The 21,628-nt window shown below is 43.7% G+C and overlaps 8 protein-coding genes across 8 annotated transcripts; 6 read left to right on the top strand and 2 right to left on the bottom strand.

Annotated features, from left to right (window-relative positions):
• Nucleotides 1-891: 891 nt before the first annotated feature.
• On the bottom strand, nt 892-2,155 carry I203_102793 (uncharacterized protein; the record flags this gene model as incomplete). Its single annotated transcript, XM_019147071.2, has 7 exons — nt 892-924; nt 987-1,087; nt 1,163-1,226; nt 1,308-1,364; nt 1,428-1,669; nt 1,754-1,796; nt 1,892-2,155. 7 exons carry the CDS (start codon nt 2,153-2,155, stop codon nt 892-894), a joined length of 804 nt encoding a protein of 267 aa, XP_019003621.2.
• Nucleotides 2,156-2,708: 553 nt separating this feature from the next.
• On the top strand, nt 2,709-3,981 carry I203_102792 (mitochondrial 54S ribosomal protein mL57; the record flags this gene model as incomplete). Its single annotated transcript, XM_019147070.1, has 3 exons — nt 2,709-2,823; nt 2,891-3,462; nt 3,760-3,981. The coding sequence occupies 3 exons, from the start codon at nt 2,709-2,711 to the stop codon at nt 3,979-3,981; spliced, it is 909 nt and encodes a 302-aa protein (XP_019003620.1).
• A 537-nt stretch (nt 3,982-4,518) lies between these two features.
• I203_102791 (ubiquinol-cytochrome c reductase, iron-sulfur subunit) lies at nt 4,519-6,016 on the bottom strand (the record flags this gene model as incomplete). The annotated part of the gene is made up of 4 exons (XM_019147069.1): nt 4,519-4,717; nt 4,803-4,947; nt 5,217-5,528; nt 5,809-6,016. 4 exons carry the CDS (start codon nt 6,014-6,016, stop codon nt 4,519-4,521), a joined length of 864 nt encoding a protein of 287 aa, XP_019003619.1.
• A 584-nt stretch (nt 6,017-6,600) lies between these two features.
• I203_102790 (uncharacterized protein) lies at nt 6,601-7,635 on the top strand (the record flags this gene model as incomplete). The annotated part of the gene is made up of 5 exons (XM_019147068.1): nt 6,601-6,650; nt 6,717-6,791; nt 6,881-7,319; nt 7,398-7,460; nt 7,540-7,635. The coding sequence occupies 5 exons, from the start codon at nt 6,601-6,603 to the stop codon at nt 7,633-7,635; spliced, it is 723 nt and encodes a 240-aa protein (XP_019003618.1).
• A 702-nt stretch (nt 7,636-8,337) lies between these two features.
• I203_102789 (uncharacterized protein) lies at nt 8,338-10,103 on the top strand (the record flags this gene model as incomplete). The annotated part of the gene is made up of 10 exons (XM_019147067.1): nt 8,338-8,471; nt 8,570-8,611; nt 8,678-8,716; nt 8,789-8,827; nt 8,943-9,019; nt 9,124-9,380; nt 9,515-9,630; nt 9,723-9,802; nt 9,891-9,967; nt 10,029-10,103. 10 exons carry the CDS (start codon nt 8,338-8,340, stop codon nt 10,101-10,103), a joined length of 936 nt encoding a protein of 311 aa, XP_019003617.1.
• A 603-nt stretch (nt 10,104-10,706) lies between these two features.
• I203_102788 (uncharacterized protein) lies at nt 10,707-12,375 on the top strand (the record flags this gene model as incomplete). Its single annotated transcript, XM_019147066.1, has 3 exons — nt 10,707-11,364; nt 11,536-12,047; nt 12,184-12,375. 3 exons carry the CDS (start codon nt 10,707-10,709, stop codon nt 12,373-12,375), a joined length of 1,362 nt encoding a protein of 453 aa, XP_019003616.1.
• A 618-nt stretch (nt 12,376-12,993) lies between these two features.
• I203_102787 (uncharacterized protein) lies at nt 12,994-16,227 on the top strand (the record flags this gene model as incomplete). Its single annotated transcript, XM_019147065.1, has 13 exons — nt 12,994-13,145; nt 13,307-13,939; nt 14,146-14,368; nt 14,491-14,583; nt 14,654-14,673; nt 14,745-14,844; nt 14,952-15,210; nt 15,291-15,365; nt 15,429-15,466; nt 15,557-15,622; nt 15,705-15,815; nt 15,884-15,908; nt 16,028-16,227. 13 exons carry the CDS (start codon nt 12,994-12,996, stop codon nt 16,225-16,227), a joined length of 1,995 nt encoding a protein of 664 aa, XP_019003615.1.
• A 1,045-nt stretch (nt 16,228-17,272) lies between these two features.
• I203_102786 (uncharacterized protein) lies at nt 17,273-21,347 on the top strand (the record flags this gene model as incomplete). Its single annotated transcript, XM_019147064.1, has 6 exons — nt 17,273-17,498; nt 17,563-19,680; nt 19,773-20,052; nt 20,140-20,207; nt 20,264-20,714; nt 20,813-21,347. 6 exons carry the CDS (start codon nt 17,273-17,275, stop codon nt 21,345-21,347), a joined length of 3,678 nt encoding a protein of 1,225 aa, XP_019003614.1.
• Nucleotides 21,348-21,628: the final 281 nt, after the last annotated feature.

Here is a 21,628-nt window from a genome sequence, read left to right as displayed (position 1 = left end):
ATATCAAGTATAGTATCGTATGGGATGATCAATGAATGGATTTAGTTTGTACGGTGTACTGTATACTATCTCTCAGAAATAGTAATAGCAACAGTAATAGCCATAAAGATGACGATCAAATTGGTGTGAAAATGATGTTATGATAGTATACGTTGATAGGTTAGGATAAAGCAACGAAAGATAAAAGGGGAAGGAGGTGGATTTGGATTTTAATGAAATCTTACTGATTATCGATTCACTATTTGAGATACTATATCCATCTTGTTCTGTGTACTTGATTGATGATTGGAATCTAGACTTTCTCTGGATATTACTATATTGATATTGTAGTATATTTGTCGGTCAATCAGTTTAAATCATGAATTCAATTTAGCTTAGATTGTAAGGAAGGGGAAAGAAGATTATCGACCATTTCTCCCTTCCTCAACTTCCATAAGTAGTCACACCCTGTTTCAAATTCCAAAGGTATCCATCAATCTATCCATCTGTGATCGGTACGATTCGCCAAGATCTCAAGTTCATTCGGAGACTGAATATCGACGCTAATCTGGGTATGTATCCTTTGTCGACAGATTTCGAATGTTCCAGCTAAGCGTTCTAGGTCGATCCTTAAAAAAAGAAAGTGTCGTCAACTGCCTTCTTCCCTTTTGAGGCCTTTTTGCGCAGTGATAGAGATATGGTTAAAGGTGTACCCTGTACCTGGTCATCTTATGCTGCACGATAGTAACTCCAGTCAACGATCTACGGAAGACGAATCAGATCCGTTTCGTCCTATATTCAATTCGCTAGTTTCATAATGATGGCGATAACTTCGATCCAAAAGTGGGATTTCAGATGCCGACAGGGATACAGGTAGTATGGATACATGATCGACGGACAAAGGAAGGATTTTCAAACTCCAACCCATTTATACAAAGTGACTTTCTAAATACGAAAATGTTTATCAGCTTTCCATACTAAGTCCAGATTGGTCAAGCTGGACTAACATTTATTATAGGTTTCTGGACCAATTTCTTCGCTACTAACGTTATCAAACATTTATTCACTTTGGCTTGTGGTAGATCAGGCGGAGAGATCATATCTTTCACTGTCAAACATCAAAATTCGAATTTTTTTAGTTGATTAATCGTATTAATGGTATACGTGAGAGGAACGAACTTACGTGGTATACCTTCAGGATGATCCATCAGTTTCATGATAACCTTCTCCATACGCATTCTTTCGACCTAACGAGTGATGGATCAAAGTACATGTATTAGTCACAAACGTCATGCTGATCGTTCTCAAGTTTGTTACGAAGCACTTACAGGTTCACCGCCTCTATACTCCAGCGGCAAGGTATCTATGATCCCCGATACTTCCAACTATCATCCCATACTCAACTCAGCATGCAACTTGTCTACCCTTCACTCCGATAAATCACTTACCTCCCTCTTTTTCCTTGCAGCAGCTGCAGCGCCAGCGGTCTTCTTAGCTGCTACACCACCAGAAGGCTTCCTTAGCCCAGTGGCTTTGGCTCTTGGAGGAGGTACGGGTTCATCTTCAGAATACGAGTATGCAGTTGCGTAAGTCATATCTGCTGGATTTGTAGAGGAGGATGTTCGAGAAGGTGCTGAGATTGGTGTAGGTGGTTGAGCTGAAGTTGTTGCTTGAGGTATGTGTTCAGGCTCTGATTTGACCCAGTCGGGAATAATCAGCTTGATCAGAATTCACTGTTGAGATGAATTGTACTAAGTGAACTTTCTTCACTCACCCTGTAACGACTCCATCCTGGCGAAACTCTGTTCATTCGGCGCCTACACATACACAATAATAGACATATTAGCTGACTGCAATCATCACACTTATGAGTGTATAATATTGGATTATTTGGAAGTGGAGAAACACCCACCTGAGGCCATTCGACACAAAAAGCATTCATCTTCAAAGCATACAAGTAGCCGGCGAAGGCTTCGTTGAAAGTTCCCAGCGCATCATGAAGAGCGGTCATCTGCTGGATGTTCGACGACAATGTGGCTACTTCATCTGAGAGATCTACCATTGCTCCTGTCAGATGATCTAGTCCAGATGGTGACGAGGTATTTCGGTCGGTCGAACGAGCGAGAGATGATAATGAACCTGTTGAGACTCGCCTTAAAGGGTGTGGTGGAGGCATTTTGAAGTGGTTTGTAAGGTTTAATCGCTGATGAGGGGAAAGGATGTGTTCTTGACCTTTGAGTTTTTGGTTTTGAGAGGTGATGTTGATGATATAAGTCGTGAACTCGGCGATGACTATTCCATCATCGATATTTTTGTCTTTGTTGTTGTTGCTGTTGCTGTTGCTGTTGCTGTTGCTGATGTTGAACATTGACTTTTGACTGACGCGATCAGATTATCAAAACACAAATTACACGCGCCGGCATGTTGTGTACTACTACCACCTGGTCGACAATTGCCACACGTGTAAATGCCGATGATAGTTCCGCCTGCATACGACCTACCTTCGAGATGATCTTTGACTTTTCGACTTTTTCGAAAATCAAGTGATGATATATGCTAATCAATAGCCAAGCACATAGATAATCGAGTACACAAATCATCATCACCAAGGGTCTGACCGTCAAGAGCTTGTCCGCTCAAGGATCGATTGAGAGTTCTCACGTCTCTTTGTAGGAAGACTTGTTCATCATTAAAATTTCGCAATTCGGTTCGACCTGTTAGCACGCAAAATGGCATTCGCATCGTCTTCAACTTCAACGGTCATGCGATCGACCAGGCAGCTGGTCACCCCTGTCGTATCGGGCAGATCCATATCTCGAGGAGGAAGAAGAACGATATTGCAAGGTGAGCTGGTGGATCAATTCAAGTTGAATTTACTGTGCTAAAGCTAACATGATCTCCTAATTACTAGTCACTAGACCATACTCGGCTGCAGCTGCTTTAGCAGAATCTCCCTCCGCTTACCCACAACCACTATCCTCCTCCTCATCCTCTTCTTCATCACAATCCCTACCTCCTAGATCCAACTACATTCGACCAAGTACAACGAAATTCGAGCGAAAACCACATCGTTCACTTACACCCATCGAAGCTCAATCAATCCTTACCAACCTTCTATCTCTCCCTTCCGACCGACAATTCTCACCGGAACTTTCCCTCCAAATATTAACTCATAAATCATATCGCTATTCTCATGCCATACGTCATACCGACTCGGTCTCTTCGTCGATAGGGAACGAACCTCATAATTCGAGATTATCATTTATAGGACGCCGTGCGTTCCAAACGTACCTATCGATGTTCATACATGATTCATTCTTCGCTTCGTCCCAGCAAACGCAGTTCAAGTTGGATGCATCGGATTTCTTGAAAGGGAAGAGTTTAGAAGATAGGTTGGATGGTCTGAGGGATACGAGGAATCTTGGGAGGTTGGTGGCTCCATCTTGGGGTATCGGGGAGGTGGTCCGATGGGATAGGAATGAGGTGAGTTAGGAGTTCTCATTGTACACTCACTGGGTGCCAACATTCTACACAATGCCTCAAGAATGATGGATTCCGATCCGATCTTTTTGTTTCATTTATCTCCTACGTTCTACCTTACGAAGATATACAAGTCTTGTGTTATTTCCATATCATAAACCTTCGCTTCTGAGTCCACACCTTTTCCCATCACATTCAAGCTTTGCTTCACCTATATTACCTACGTCCTTTAATTCTACCCCCAGAATTAATCCTCTTTTACCATGAAGACCTCACACTGACTGTCTTTCACCTCATCAGACATCCCGCGAATCAGGCGACTCCAAAATCCTAGGAATGACCGTCGAATCGATACTCGGAGCGATATTTAACGAGTATGGTTCACCAGCGGCCCAGAGGGCTTTCCACTTACATATCTTACCGTATTTCATACCGCAATTGAGGGATCCAAGGTTGATCGAAAGGGTGTTGGATGTAAAGGAACAGATTGAGAAGGTCGGTAAAGGGATCCTGAGGGTTTGATTATCATAGGATAGTAGTGCATGAGCATGAATTTACACACCAATTGCATCAAAAATATCAACATCTTACTTATTGCAATAGATCAATGAGTGTGTAGCAGTAGATTCAGTGGATTCAATCGGTGCTTCGCTTTCTCATATCTTTCTTCCGACATCCACCGGGCCTTTCGCCTGGAGACAAGCTATTGGATTTAGTCCATCATCATCTTTCTTATCTGGTCAATGATTTTGTTGGAGTCAAACCACCGATAACCAGCTCGACATGATAATGGGATATGCTTTGTTGAAGCTAAAGCAAAGTGTCGATATTGCGCTTCGAAATAGATAACCTACTATGATCATCGTAAGTACAGATGTGGAGCAAATCTTCAGTTCCTTTTTATCCAGATCAGATGAATGACACCAATGAACAGCAATTGGAAGTTTCATAAGGTCCAAAACCATGCGTTGCATACAGCTGCCCACCCCCAGTCCATCAACCAACTCCCATGATCATTCCGTCTATATAAGTTATGCTATAGTATCAATAAACAGAAACCTAACCAATGACGATCTTCTCCTCATCATCGTTGAAGGAGTATTCTGGAACTTCAAGGTTCAAAGGAGCGGGACCACGTCTGATTCGACCCGAGATATCATAATGGGAACCGTGACATGGGCAGAACCATCCTCCGTAATCACCAGCTTCACCGATGGGTACACAACCCAAATGCGTACAGACACCTAACATGACGAGCCTGTCGAGCAAACGTTATATCAGCGAAGTCCGCAAATACAGAGAACTATGTTTGTCATCGACGAGGTAAGACATATTGAACTCACCACTCAGGTCTTTGTACTCGATCATCATCCTTCTCGGGATCTCTCAAAGATTTGACATCGACTTGGTTGGCTTCATCAATCTCATCTGGGGTTCGGTGTCGGATGAATACTGGTTTTCCTCTCCATTTGACGATGAGGTTTTTACCTGAGGTAGGGGATAATAAAGTTAGCATGTTCGTTCATGACTATAGGTTTATGAAGATCCATCATCTTTCGGCCATCGACGACAATCTGGCATCGGCATCGTAATTTGCCTTCCTTGGCATTCCAATTCTAACCCAATCCAATCCAATCCAATCCACTTTGAAAGTGAATCAGTTCGATTATTATCTACTGATAACCGCCCCGAACTCCAATCTCCTTTCTCTTCCATCGCATTCACAGACGAAGATGGAAAGAAAAAAGGAGACTCACCCTCTGGGATAGCACCCATCTCAACTTCGATCTTTGCCAAAGCCAAAACATCCGCCGAAGCAGCCATATTACTTAGGATGTCCGATACGGTCGATTTGATACCTGATGCACCCAAGACACCTAAACCTCCTACCATGAAGTATGAGAATGTTCTGTTCAATGAGGCGTTCTTGGCTTTGTAAGGGGAGAAATCGGGTACACCAGTGGCGGATGCTCGAGGGATACCGGTGGCTCCTGCCATTGGGTGAGCGGCGGATGGAGTGGGGGTGGATGAAAAGTGTCGTTGTTGGAAGGATGATGAGGTTGGAAGGGCTGAACGGAATTCAAAAGGTAGAAAATCAGTTTGCTTTTCTTTTCCCTTTGATCTGCGATTGCATAGTCTGATGGCTTCGATTAAATGACTATATATATGGTTCTATCATTCTCTTCGAAGTAGAACTCTTCATATCCATATCTCATAATTGCTTGTCTTAAGTCTCTTCCTCATCGCGATCTTTTAGGTGTTTTTTCCAGATCCATTGTCCAAATTCACCATCCTTGCCGGATGAACATCCTCCGTGCTATATTTTGAGAAAAGAAAGCATCCGCTCACCATTGGTCTTCCCTACGTGTCCTCTGAATCCGGACTTGAAAGCCCAAGCCTGAGGTACATCCGATCTAGCTCCAGCGGCACCATGTCCGTGACCGTGAGCACCAGAGATACCGACGGGTACGGCGAGGTTGATCTTTGGAGCGAGGGGTATGCCAGAAGCGAGGGTTCGGCTGGTGGGGAGGAGGTTCAGTCTGGTTACTGAAGCCATTTTGGATGATCTATGGGATTATGGATATTAAAGAAGGATGATGTATATGTATGTTATAAGTAACACTTTTACATTAATTGGTCCGTTGGTTGTTGCCTCTTGCCCTGGTGCTACCAATCGGACACTCGTTGATTCGTCGAATGGATTTGATCCCCTCGGTTGGTCCCACCATACTCACTCACTCTCCCTCGTACAACCTATAGGGCGGAGTTATTTCCGGAATCTTCCGAATGATCTTTGTGGCATCAAACGAACTTTCTCACGGTGGTCTCATCAAACGGGTACCTCCACTGACCCTGCCAAGCCAGCCTATTGTGATGATGATGATGATGATGGCCGTGGGCCGTGGGCCGGTGAGTGATGGGATGGGATGATGGGATGATGTGGATCATATCGTAGATTGAAGAACCACCCATCCTTTCGATCTATCTGTTTGTTCCACCTTGTTCCTCTCTACCTCACATACACGTTCCAATCTTCCCTCTTCACCTCACTGCTTGATACTCTGATCTAATCCTTCAATCGCAGTAGCCTTCGCCACCCTTCTATCGTTTATCTGAACACTTCGCCAAGAAACCAACGACATGACGGCCAATCCTGATTCAAGACCATTACCAGACGGATGGATAACTCAGTGAGTACCATCTCACTCAGTCGAAGGCATGGATGCTAATCGCTGGTCCATGGCTGACCTGAACAGGTTCAACGAGGAATACAAAACATGGTTCTACGTTAATAAGAATGCACCCGGTGGGGCAGCTTCACAATGGACTCAGTGAGTACTGGGTTTGCCACCTGATTCTTGGCATTTGTGGTTCTTCTTCTACGGGCACAAAGTAATAACGTTTCGTCTTCAATTGACAGCCCAGCAGATGATAAACCCCAGAATCAATCTTACGCTCCACCACCCGGTGCTCCCCCTTCGCAAAATACCAACTCTTATGAGGAAAAACGAGATATCTCTTCGCCCTACGGCGGACAGCAGTCATCTACACCTCAACCGTACCAACAGCACCAATCGTATGCTCAATCACCTGCGCAGGGTTACACTTCCCCACCACCCCAAGAGAAAAAAAAGGGTCTAGGAGGATTTTTATCTAAATTTGGAGGAGGTAATAATAGACCACAACATCAGCAATACGGTGGATATCCCCAACAACAACAATATGGTGGATATCCTCAACAAGGTTATGGAGGTTATCCTCAACAAGGATATGGAGGATATCCACAACAAGGTGGATATATGCAACAACCCGTGTATCAAGGTAGACCCCAGAGACAAGGCATGGGTGCGGGAGGTGCTGTAAGTTTCGATCGACCGGTATACACCTTCATTGAAAAAGTAACCACGAGCTGAAATGGAATTATATTGATCATACAGGCCGCACTAGGTGTAGGTGGTGGTCTGTTAGGTGGTATGATGCTTGGTAATATGATCTCAGATGTGAGCCATGCTTCCTCTCACATGTCAATCATTGATAGCGCTTAGCTCACGTGCAATCATTAATCATAACACCATGTAGTCCCAAAATGACGCTTACATGGACGGATACGAGGATGGTGGAGGTGGTGATATGGGAGATATGGGAGATATGGGAGATATGGGAGGTGATTTCTAGGTTGAAACGAAAACGTCAATCGTGCTTGTCGCCCAGATACAAGAATATTTCATCCAATATCTTGTCCATCTATCTTCTTCTTCACGATCTCATTCTATCTCTTTCTTCATCTTTCTAGCTTAAATTCCGTTGTAGTGCTTTGTCGTGATAGGTCAAATCAAAAATACACGAAATATACAGATTGTCTCGTTTAGCTCCATCTCGTCTGACTATGAATGAATATGGTACAGTACAATATCTGGAGTTATTAATTTCAATAAGTCGACCACACGTTTGACTATACCCTCGACCCGTTTGACTGATAACACGATATCTATGTTGCGCAACGATGTATTCTTGTTCCACTCTGATGAGATGGATGACCGGTTGAGATGTTGGTTTCCAGTGGTCGATCCGATGACGTGCGTCATGTTGTGTTATTTCCCCGATATCGACTTTTGATAACTCACCATTCCAGCTATCCGATACAGCACTGTACCAGTACTTCCTACAAGTGTGTATATATATACCTCTTGGTCGATCTTGGTAATGTCAATTAGAACACCGTTCTCAAGGATATTATCGAAAAGTGTACATATTCATAATCGTAATCATATATCAAAACGAATCTCATCCTCAATCAACCTCACGTTCGCCAGACCACGTATTTCCGCTTTATCAACTCGGATTTTGAGATCTCAGTCATATACAAGTAGAAGAACGATGTCCAGTCCAGCTGCTTCTCCCTCTCAGCAATCTGCTTCCACAAAAAAATTACTTCCTACCGATCCATCTACGGTGGCTAATCCTTTAGGAGAGGGCAAGTATATCCAAACTGCTGGATGTATCATCATCGGGTTAGTCAATCTTCGTGCACCTATTCACTCATCGTATATCGTAGATTTCACATCTTACATTGAGTAGAACTAATAACGAATGAATGGGCTATCTGCAGAGATGAAGTGCTTAATGGTAAAACGAAAGATACCAATTCTAAGTGAGCATCATACCATACTCTCCGGTTGAGGATCAAACCAAATTTGATATCTGATTCCTGGGATAGCTTCTTTGCTCAATTCTGTTTCGATCTTGGAATTGAATTGTAAGCTGGTCCGGTATTGTAACTTGTATTCGATCAGAAATAGGATACTCATACTTCGCTTATATTGCTTAGAAAACGTATAGAGGTGATTGCGGACGATGAAGATGAGATGTGAGTTATACTCTGCATCCAATCCCTTCGTCGATCTCTCTATTATGATACGACTGCATGGCTTGATGTTTCCTGCGACCCTGACTGACACCAAGTCATTCCATTATTGACACAGCGTCGAAGCTGCCCGACGAATGACGGAGAAATACGATTTCGTAGTTACCTCAGGAGGGATTGGACCCACTCATGATGGTGAGCTGAGTGTAGCTTTTTTTTTCTACATGTTCAACATCTAGCTTTCTATAGGATGCATTTGAGGTACTGTGCGATATGAATGCTAAAAACCCCTTGTGTAGATATAACCTATCAATCCCTCGGTAAAGCATTCAACCTTCCCCTGCAACATGATCCCGAGACGATCAAGAGGATGTGGGAATTGTCTACTCCGCAACGTAAGGAGGAATTGTCAAAGGCTACTCCTGCTCAGAAAGAGGCCAGAGATAGGATGGCTCTTTTCCCTACTAATGTGGATAAAGATGAGAATAAGAGTAAGAGTGAGGTGATTTTTGTGGAAGGGGATAAGTGGGTTCCTGTGGTTAGACTCGGTGGAAAGGTGGGTTGCGTCGAGTCTTCCCTTTGCAATGAAAGACAGAGTCCATTCGTTCGATCAAAATCGATAACGAGAGTATTGTTCGGTTGAAGTGGTCATCGTGCTGATGAGATGTACTTGCTCTATGTTCAATGTAGTTATGCGTCTTCCCTGGTATTCCTTCGTTATTCCAACAACTCTTGCTGGCCTTGACACCGTATCTTCCTTTACCTCCTGCATCTAGTAAACCATTCAGACATCTTATTTATACTTCGTAAGTTTTTGATCTAGGTGTACATACATACAGTGCAGTACCGAACATCCGCTGATGCTGGAATTGTGGGATTCTGGGATTGAATGAAATAGTAAACCTGAATCTGTGATTGCACCGTATTTGACAGAACTACAAGCTAGGGTCAAAAAGGAAGGTATAAGGATTGGATCTTGTAAGTATCGCACTGGGCGTAACGATCTTACTGGGCATCATATCATATCTGTATTGCACCCATTGACATGTTTGAAATCCTGTGATAGATCCATACTTGTATTCCGGCGTACATGTTAGTCTGATAGGACATGATATAGTTAGAGTAAGAGAACTAGGACAGGAGGTGAGTTGACTTGTTACTACCAAATAGTTGTGAGATGCTGATTTGTACAATTGTTTGATAGGTCGTTAGAGAAGTCGATGGTAAAGTTGTATCTGAAGGTAAATTAGGTAATGAGAGTGAGAAGGCAAAGGTATAGATAGCTTGAGGATGTGATTTCAAAAGGAAGTCCAACAGATAGCTACCGAACCATTCTATGTCACTACCCAACTTACTTGTCAACATGTAAAAACATGCATGTATGGACAGTTTGCAACGAAGAGAGGTAATGGATCTCTCTCTCTGAGTAGAATATCAATAGGAATATAGGGTTTAGGCTCGGTTGAGGAATGACGAATTAACCGAAACACGTGAATATTCACGCAGCACGCATCATAGTCAAATAAAATAAACAATCAAAGTCATTGCACAGACCACAGCTCATTCCACCCAACTCGATCTAGCAACAGCAACACACGAGATGAACATCCTTTTCTCAGTCAGCATATCCTAGTGTGCTCAACAAGACATTCGCTGCTCAGTGAATACCAGGAAAAGAGAAAAATACGGTCGTTTGGTCAAGTGCTGGTCGCCTCCTTTCAACCTTCAACTCCAATAATACTTGCGATTCATCTGAATCCAATCGACAAACACTGAAAAAGGACACGAGCAACATTGATGAATAAAGCAGAATGACCAGCTCAAGGTGATATCAACTCAATCAGGAGAATCAAGACCTCATCAACACCAGGGATACATCAGAATGTCATCCTCCATACCGACCTACACCACTCATACCCATCTATCCTCCTCACACCTTCCAACGATATCTTTACCCCCATCGACCAAGTCATTCTTACTCCCCATATCAATCCTAATCGCCATCGTCATCGCCTCAGCTATCCAAACCGAATTCGCTCATACGCTAAGCTCGAAATTGGGATATGATCAACCGTATTTTACATTTTATCTGACTCATTCGACATTCGCTTTGCTATTTCCTATTCACCTCTCGATCCTCTCTCTCACCACTAAGATACCTATTGGAGCGTATATAAGGGAAATTAGATTTGTTATTATCGATCAATTGGAATTACCTTCTTCGTCCTCATGGAAAGATATAATACCGATATGGTCTAGGAAGATAACATATTTGACTATGATACTTTCTATACCTGCTTTATCATGGTATGTAGCTATGGGCCTATCACCTCCTGTGGATATCACTGCTATTTATTCCACTTCGGCTTTCGCGACCTATGGATTTAGTATGTTGTTATTGAGACAACCGCTCAGTAAGATAACGATTGGGAGTATAGTATTGGCATTCACCGGGGTGGTGGTCATCAGTGTGGATGGGATGAAGTCTGGGGAAGAGGGGCTGGTAGGTAGAGTGGTGGGTGATGCAGTGATGTTGTTTGGTGAGTTGTCTTTTATTCATCTCTTCAATCTTACATTTGCTGGGGAAGTAGAGAGGAAATGTATAGCTGGTTTGCTCTTTTGATTTACATGACTTCGAATGACGACGGTCTACCAACGATACCACATATACAAAACCTCTTGCTAATACTGTCCTCAATCTCACAACACAGGAGCCATCATTCTCGGCTTGTACGAAGTGATATACAAACTTGCCTTACCTGAAGGACATGGAGGTATAACCTCTTCAAGTCCCAACGGATATACACCGTTACCGACCCATCATCAATCTTCAACATTGACAGAAGACGATGAAGAATTATCTTCAACTTCGGGAATAACAATTTATCATAGACCTATCTTCTCACAGGAAACTACAGATACGACACCTACACCAATAGAATTGACTCCACCTCTTTCACGAACTACTTCAAATGCAGTTTTACTTCATCCCCAGACTCATTCCTCGTCGAACCATCATGTTCAACATCAAGTCAAATTACCTCCTGCACTTCATGCCAACTTAATCACTTCCTGTATAGGTATTGCGACCTTGTTGTTGCTCTGGCCACCGATTTTGATCCTGGATTGGACAGGGTATGAAAAGTTTAGTTGGCCAAGTGGTGAGAACGTATGGAGGATTTGGGAATGTCTCGGTTTGGTTTTTGCCGGAGGTACGATTTATGTGAGTTTGGCGAAAACCTTATTCACTTGTCTACTTCTGTATCGGAGCTGACTAAATCGATAAATTCGTCTGATTATTCTCATCTCCGTCTTGTTTTCTTACCTATCACTCGACATATCATTGGATGGGTGTATAGAACGCCGGTCTCATGGTCCTCATTGGTCTATGGGGTCCAACAACTTCATCAGTAGCGAACCTCCTGACTATCGGTCTAGTGGCTTTGATAGATTCCATCTGGTTAGGTCAGATACCAGACTCGCAAACTTTGTTGGGAGTGGGGATGATCTGTATTGGATTTGGGGTATTGTTATGGGAGGGTGAGGGGTGATTATGATGTATCGTGAACATGTTCTCCGCTGCCCGCTGCTCGGACGCTCATTGGAAAAGGATCAAAATCGGAGAAGGAGTAGGTTCGATATAGCATTGGACAGTATACAGCTTAGATCGAGTTATTGTATGCATACGAGTATAGATCATATGGATCAATGCTCACCCACTTGGATCCTTCTAATCATGGTTCCGCCGGAAGTGAGGAAGTGAGGATTAAGCATAAGATTAAACAGGAATGGAATGCGTAAACAAAATCCAGTGGAAAAGGAAAACCCGAAAGATATCCATGATAGCGTCCATTAACAATATCATTCTGACTTGTCCCTTTGTACCTGTACATATACCACATATACCCACCGTCATTGATACTCGGAGTTGATACCATAGACTCAGCCACAGATAAGGGCGAGACAAGTATATTTGGACATTCTCACAATCCTTCTCATCTACAGCTATATGTCAGGTTGATATGATATGATGACGAGAACAGAAGAATAGAAATAGTCTCGACATTGCAGAATAAGGAGAACAAGATCAGGAAAGGATAGACATCAAAAAAGGATATTGTAAAACATCAAATTTCATCTTTACTCTTGTCATAGAAGAACACAATACGATGACATCCAAGATCAGTCAAGTCTTACCTCAACTATCCCCCTTACCCGATGAAGTTTACCCTATAGAATACGAGAAGAATAAACCTGATCAAGGGTATTATGTAGCTTTTGGGCTGGTCTTGAGCGTATGGATGGTAACTCCTTTATGCTGGTAAGTCTTCTTCATCATCCAGAGCCTGTACCGACTATATCATGAACGACACAAATTGAAAAATCTGTCAACGCACAGTTGGAGGGTATTTGTCAATGTACAAGATCCAGGTCGACAAAGTGTATGCAGCCTTTCTGCTGACTTCTCTCTTTGTCATACAGTGGCTATCTACTGTGGTACACCCTCTTCTCCCCCTCTTTGTCCGGCGCATCAGGTCTAACAGCAACTATCTTCGCTGCCTACTCACTTACCGAAATTGTCTTTTCGATCTACATGTCATACCTTATTAATTACGTCCAGAAACCCTCTCCGGCATCGACTCTGCCAATATCAGAACGGACAATCTTGTTCCTTAAAGTGTTACATTCCAACTTGACTTATTCAGTACCAAGTAGAGGGATACTCAAACATCCCAATGAGGACGACGATAATGGGGTAGTAAGGGATTATGAGGTCGAACAGGCAGAAAAGAATTTTCAACTTGGTTTGATATCCGTTGCTGAACTACATCATATTAGAAATAGAGAATATGAAGAATCTGTTGGAATTAGATCTCGTAAGAGAGTAGGGAAAATGAGTGAAGATGAGAAGAATGTTATTGATTCTTTTGTTGAGGATTTACCGGGAGATAGAGAAAAGAAATTGAAAGAACAAGTTGAGAATGATGTGTTGCCTAATGAACATGGAGAAGAATGGGGTTATGAAGGGATTATAAATGAAAAGACGAATGAGGTTGTGAAATTACATTATTGGGATAAGAGAGCTATTGAATTTAGAGAGAGGTTGAGAACTTGGTGAGTTGGTTTCAAAAAAAAAACTGACCCATAAGCAGCGTTATTTCATAACCGTTTTCTATGTCGGACGATAAGCTTGTCTCTCCTAGATTGTACATTGAGGTCTCTCTAGTATTTTCTGCTACTGTTATTTCCCATCTTCATGTCATCCTTGTTTGTTATAGCCATGACTGACGTTTTGACCGGCTCCCACTTTGACTTTGCAGGTTCGACCACGCTCCTTGGAAATCCATCAAACGCCGTAATGTCGAAATATGGCTAGCCTGGTCATGTTTCGCTACCTCCCTAGAAGACGTATTGGCAGATGAAGAGAATAAGAAATTTTTGGGGTATACGATGGAATTGTTAGAAGCTAGGACGGGGACCGAGTTCGAAGATGGATATGATGAGAGTGTACAGATCATCAGGTTGACACTTGATAAAGTCAATGTGAGTGAGCAATTCCTATTGTATACGTTGATGATCGGTGCGGGTTACGCTAGAAGAAAAGGGCATGATGAAATTGGTCATCAACAAGGAGGAAGAAAAAAACTGACTATAGGTGTCAACAGGCAAAAGGTCGTCCGTTGATCTTGTACGCTGCTACCAACGTTATCAACCTTTTCTTACAAGAGGTGGTGTACCCTTATCAAGGTATGGGACCGGTGAGTGAAACATACCGAGCTGGACCTAAATTAGCGAAACAGTTGGACTGAACTGCTTTCCGTCCTGTAGTATCGCGAAGGTGACATCGAGTGAGTTTGCTATTCAACACACCTGCTATATGTATTACTTTCAGCTGATCCTGTAACTGATCATCCGCCAGATACCTTATTCGTATACCTAAAGACTGGACTCCCGAGAAAGGAAAGACAGTACCCAACGCTATGCCTGTCGTATTTCTTCATGGGCTTGGTTTCGGTCTTGTGAGTGGACTTCAACTTATGCCCAGCTTCTTCTGGTCATCTATGACCACCAGCTATCCCTCCCAGATCCAGGCGCGCTGACCTGATCTCAAATATCTCTGCTCCAGCTCCAATCCCATCTCCTGATCAAACACTTAATCACCTCCCTCCCTACTCATCCAATTCTACTACCACTTTCACCACATACGTCCCAGTCATTATTCCACCACCGACACCTTCGCCCATGGGGTAGAAAGGAATTTGTCGGAGCGATGAAGAGGATCTGCACGCTGTGGGGATTCTGGGACGAGCATTCTCGATCTAGCTCGGGAAGAGGTGGAGTGAGCTTGCTGAGTCATAGTAATGGGAGTGTATCACATGGATGGTGTGAGTGGGCAATCCCCAATAAGCCAGCACTGGACTCTTAGACGGACCTAAAACTGTGGACTAATATTCGGTCTCTTTAGTATTGAAAGATTGTCCGACTCTGATCAAGAGAAATACATTTGTCGATCCTGTTGTATTCTGCTTATGGGAGGGTGGTGAGTGTACCATCCTGTGCAATGTAAGACCCAGAAGCTGATGCAACGCGATTGCCCACTTAGACGTCTGCTACAACTTTTGTTATCGAAAACCTACCAATGTGAGTACACTCTCATGATCGCTCTCGCTCTCCTCAATGGAGCTGAGAAACTCAAAGATAAATTGACTGATTCGAGTGCTTTCTCGATAGGCACTAGAATTATTGTTATACTACTTTATCGCCTCAGAAGTCGGTATCGCGAATTACATTCAGCGGGTAAACAAATTTATTCTGCTTTCATTGAATGAGAGTTGAAGCTGACCAGGCAATGTGCATTTTACGTCTGTGTCCGGATTAGCACTTTGATTGGGCGGATAACACTTTATTCTTCGAAGACATTCCCAATGCTACGGACCCTAGTCGGACGGCGTTTTTCTTGGGTGGACAAGACTTGATTGTCGACGCTGCAGTGAGTCTGAGCTGCTTTGATCACATATTGATGGTGATGGGAGATGCTGATTGTTTTCGTGTGGACAGAGGGTCAGAAGATATTTAGAAAGACGTAAGTTGATCGATATACACTCTCAATTGTTCACTCCACACTGTGGATATTATCAGTATAATTCTGCAAATTATTATAAAGATCCATTGTTGAGTTAATGCTCTCATTATTCATCGCAGACGGAGTGACCAACGGGTTGCATTGGGACCCTCTAGGAGGCCACGGTGATGGTTTGAACGGCGAGGCAAGAGATCGAGTGATCATGTTTGCTGGGACTGGGTCGACGTCGGGCTGGCAGAACTGGTTGAGATCCGGTAGGAGGAGGCATAGTAAGGGTAATGATGATCTGATGCAGTATATCAATGGGAAGAAACAATAAGTAACGAGCAATGAGCGATAGTGGATATAGATTATTATAGAGATTTTCAAGACGTATTTTTAGTTTTTCTCCTATGTCAGTGTGTAGCCCTTATGCGATACCTCACTGAGCGATACTGTGGACTAATTACCTTGATTTGATGTGCATCAGCATCTGTGGAGAGAATGAGGACCTATGGGGTTGATTTCTGCATCCATGCGGAGTACACGCATGTTCTCCAAACGTAAGTAAGCATATGACTGGCTGGTTGTATGTTGTATGGTGCATGGTGACAAATTTCCTGATAAAGTGGTAACTTACTCGTATGATTACGCCCGTCTTTGTCCGATAAGGGTAACTCACTATGATTATACTCACATAGTTACATACAGATCCCATCAATAATATGCAAGCAAGCAAGCGGCTAATTTTTTTGATTTTACCCTGAATCCACCACACCACACCGTACACCCATACCATACCACACTGTAGATCACTAGCCTATCTATCTCATCTGTATGGTCCATCTCGACCTCTGTTTCTACTCCATCGTACATCACCTGCACCTCATCTCACTTCGCCAGATTGATCTACTCAAAGGAAGGGGTCCATCGACTCATCATCGATACTGGACCATTTTACCGCCGGGATCACTTCCGACAGAACATCAATCTTTACCCTGGAAGTCATAACAACATGGTAGAGCTCTCTGCGGCAGGTAACCTCGCTTAGACTACTACTGTACAGTACATAGCGACTCTGAACAAACATAACACCCACACCACACGAATCTAGACCTGAGTTGTACTACACTAGTTGGCAGATTAGACGAGGTCGAGGTCTCACCGCACAGGTAAAAAGCCTTTAGTTCCGACCGAGCCAACAAAAGTAACCATAGACAAGGAATAGCCGATAACATAACTCTAGGTACTTTGCATATTTACCGTATCATTTGTCCATCTCATCACATCACATTTGGAAACTTTTTCATCTTCTTTTGATCGACTGCACTTGTGTACATCATCACCAACCTCAATGATAATACGAAAACGATAACAAGGACAAGATGCCAAAGAATAACGGACCGCTGCAGATCCGATTGACCGAACCTGTCATCTTTCTCAAGGGACCTTCGACAGGATTGGATTTCCGTGGGAGACCTCAGGCTGTCAGACAGGATGGTCAACCTGCCATGGTTCGGGGTCTGTTGACTCTACGTCTGAGCAAACCTACGAGGATAAGAAGTATAACTATCAAGCTTGAAGGAAAGGCTAGGACAGAATGGCCCGAAGGTAAGCACATATCTTGCTTATCGCGACTATCTTTCTTATCTTCTCAGCTGACCCTTTGGATCAGGTATCGGCTCCAAACGAATGGACACGTACGAAGAGCATATGATTCTCTCTGACCAGACTACATTCTTCAACGCTGTCCATAACGACAGTTCAAGATCCAGATCAGCTAGGAGGGCACTATCTGTGGGACCAGGAGTGAGACTAGGAGGACATGAAGATGAGGAGATAGATGATGATAATGATCTGAACGATGTTCCAAGGGATGGAGATGATCTGGATGATTGGTTGGAGATTGGTAGACCTCGTGCCCGTGTTCCGAGATCAAGTAGTGCTATGCCAGGTACGCACGACAATCATTCATGGCATAGAGATGGTTTTTCAAGAAGACCAAGTTTCGATACTACCCCTCAATCTACTCGATCAAGCTTCTTAGATATTCGGAATCTCAGTATACAAGAAAGAGGTCCGTCTCCTGCTTATACACCTCATGCTTCACCCCCTCGTCGATCATCCACTTTACCTGGTGAAACACGACATTCATCTAGACCTTCATCCCTTAGACAGAGTAACAACGCCTCTATCCCTACCACTACGTCTCGCGAACCTGCACTATCACCTATCGCTTCTGCCGCCCCGTCGCAGAATACCTCGGAAAGAGGCGATAGTGCAGAAGCGGAGCATCGAAGACCGGCACATCAGCTTAGAAGTAACATATCTTCAGATGCGGTACAAGAAGGCACAGTATGGTCACCACACCCTCCACAAGACGAATCAGCGCTAGATGAGGAGGAAGATGATTCTGCGGCTCCTTCGCCAGCCCTAAGACCGATCCTCAACCAACGAACCTGTCATATGAGTGCAGGTGAAGTGAGATTCCAAGATCCGGTACATGACATTGCGACTCAGAATGGAAATACAGAAGAACATTCAGAGGCAACAATATCTGGATCTACCCCTACACCTGATCATACTACCGCTCCGGCGTCAGCGGACGAAGCCTCTGTACCTCCTCCATCCGCTGGGCCATCCGTCACTGCGGGAAATCGAGCCGCATCCGTTCGGACATTCAACTCTCAGTTCTCCACATCCTCAGCTTCTCTCGCTCTGTCTTCTCATGATAACACGCCTGAAGGGTCTCACAACACTACTCCAGGCGAAAATCATCCGACCGGAGTTCAAGCGGTCTCAGTCGTCAATACCGCTCATAATACTCCCGTCAACTCTGCCCCTCCATCAATCCATCAACGATCTTCCACCGAAACGCTCGGTAATATCGCTCACGGCTCAGGCAACGAATCCTCCAGTCCTAACGCTTCTCGTCGGACCAGTACCGTTTCTAATTCGAATCGTCAGACCTCGGAAACTTCCATCCACAATTTACCTCACCAGGAACCACTACCAACTGTCACCCGCCAAGGTCGAAGTTCGCGTACTGGAAGCTCATCGACTATAGTTGAAACTGCCGGCGCTGTCTCTTCCAGCTCTCATGTAAACGTGCCTTCCTCTCTCCGAAACGCATCTCGTCCTCAGCGATCAGCTAGCGGTACTCCGTCATTGTCGTCTGCACCAAGCTTACAACATCTTCGAGCATCATCAAGTACCCACAGAGAACCAAGCGAAGATGGTCGAGGGAGGAAGAGCTCGAAGTTCAGTCTTGCAGCTACTCTGAGAGGGATAAGTAGGGATGTCAAGGAGACTTTCCATCATCACGGTCGAGGTTCATCCAAGAGTAGATCGAGGATGTCTAGCCCTGTTAGATCGGGAGCTGGTGCGGGTGATAGTGGGTTTAGCGGATTTAGTGATCGACCTTCATTGCAAAACGGATCATCTTCCAGTCAAAATATCAGTATGTCTATGACGGGTGGTGGATCGGGATATGGACCGGGCGAGACCATTCGACAGAGAGCGGGAAGTAGGAACCCCTCTTACAGACAGGACGACTTTCAACCTTCCTATGGACGCGGTGGGGCCGGTTCGATCTCGACAAGTAGAAGAAGTAGATCGAGGGATAGGGATCCGAGCGTGGCTAGGGTGAGAGATGGTGAATCTAGAGAGAGAAGTAGAAGTAGAGCGAGAGGTAGACATATGGGTATGAAGGTTTTGACGGATAAGTTGGGATTGGGCGAACATGAAGATCATCATGGTGATGATGTGCATAATTGGAAAGAATTCAGGAAAGGTGAGTCAATTTTCCCTTGGGGGACTGTTGTGACTAAAGCTTGTGTTGAATCGTGGCATTTACACTGATGTCGATGATATAAAAATACGTAGGAACGTACAATTACCCCATCTCATTCCCTATTCCCGTCAATGCCCCTCCAACCATCCATGCTGAGTTTGGATCAGTGACCTATAGGCTGAAAGCCAGTGTGGTCAGAGTAGGTGCCCTGACACCTAATTTGACGGAAGATATGGAGATCACAATGATTGCTCAACCTCAGGAAGACGATATGGAGGAAAGTGAGAATGTGATAGTGGAGAGACAATGGGAGGAACAGATGAGGTATCAGATTACATTGGGTGGAAAGGCCTTTCCTATAGCTGGAACCATGTGAGTTTTTCACTCAATTGACTCGTTTGATGCATGCATGGCGATAAAGAACTGGGACGTCATTGCTGACTGTATTCTTTTGCTCAGACCGATCAGTCTTAGGTTGATGCCTTTGCTCAAATGTAAGATACATCGATTGACGGTCGCGCTGGAAGGTGAGTCTTACTCAGATCTCTGAATATGAATCAAAGCTGACATTTGATGAACTCAGAAAAAACCGATTACTTTGCACAAGAACGTAAAGTCGCACGACACGAGACACCGAAACGATTCGTATTGCTGTTTATCAAACAACCGGATTACAAAGAACGTATCGAACCATTATTACCTATCATCTCTGACGATCCCAATGCGGCCGAACAATCGCCTATCGCTGAGATGGCTCGACAAGCGGTGCTCAATAATCCACCAATGGACGTATTTGATCTGGAGAGAGATCCGAATGATACAATGTATGCCCAGTTGATGGAACCCACCGGTCCATGGCATATGGAGAAAGAGTTACACGTACCGGATTGTGCGTCGAAAATCAAATTTACGACCAAACATGAACAGACCAATATAACTGTTGGACATTGGTTGAAGGTTACCATCAGAGTTGAAAGGGGGGATGATGTAGCTTTGGATTCGAAAGGAAGAAGAAAACAATTTGATATTATCATGTAAGTGTTCGCTTGTCAAATCGATTCAATATGATGAACCAATTAACAAGTATTCCAAACACTGATTGATCATTTGCTTGTCGTTGTTGTTGGTTTAGTGAGACACCAATCAAGATTTTAGATTGTCGAGTGAACCCTCAATGGAACTCTTTACCTACCTATAGTGTACTCAATAGAGGAGTCATGTCTACACCTGGAGTATGTTCCATTCACGGAACGAAATCCACCAATGTTCCTACCACCAGCACAAATACCAGTAATAACGCTTCATTGAGAAATGATAACACCATATCGACATCATCGACTATCGTCCAATCTGATCCTCATGCTCACGCTGCCCATCGAAGAGGAACAGTCGATCAGGTTGGTGCACCAAGCGGAGAGAATGGGGAAGATACCTTATTAGAAAGAAATATAGTATATGACAGGTTGATGTCTGGACAACAGACCGAGACGGGTGAAGTTCCTCCTTCGTACGGCGAGGCTACTGCTGGTGAATCCTCTACTAGAGGAAGAGGAAGACAAGCTATCTCGAGGACTGTAGAGCAGGAAGATCATGATCATGGACAGATTGTGTTCAATACGAGAGGGTCGAATAGTAGAAGTAGATCAAGATTGGGTTTGAGAGATTGAAATGATGTGGAATAATTGGGTGAAAGGTAGGCTTGTACCTGTAGAAAGTGCTTTGCGTCAATACGAAATCAGGGAGATGAGAGATAAGGAGACAAGTCATTTGTTAGATCTTTTAAAATCGTTTAGATCAATTCCGTTTTGTCCGTCTATCTGTCTTTGTCTTGGTCAATTAGAAAGAATTCGGAATCAGTTCGTGAATACACACATATATATAGAGTTTCTTGATACAGAAATGTACTTGTTGTTTTGTTTTAAATTGATTTCAAGTGAATAGAAGAAAA

This window comes from Kwoniella mangroviensis, assembly GCF_000507465.2.
Source record: "Kwoniella mangroviensis CBS 8507 chromosome 1 map unlocalized Ctg01, whole genome shotgun sequence".
Taxonomy (NCBI): Eukaryota; Fungi; Basidiomycota; class Tremellomycetes; order Tremellales; family Cryptococcaceae; genus Kwoniella; species Kwoniella mangrovensis.
Note: the sequence above shows the minus strand (reverse complement) of the source record. Positions and strands in the feature narration are given on the sequence as shown.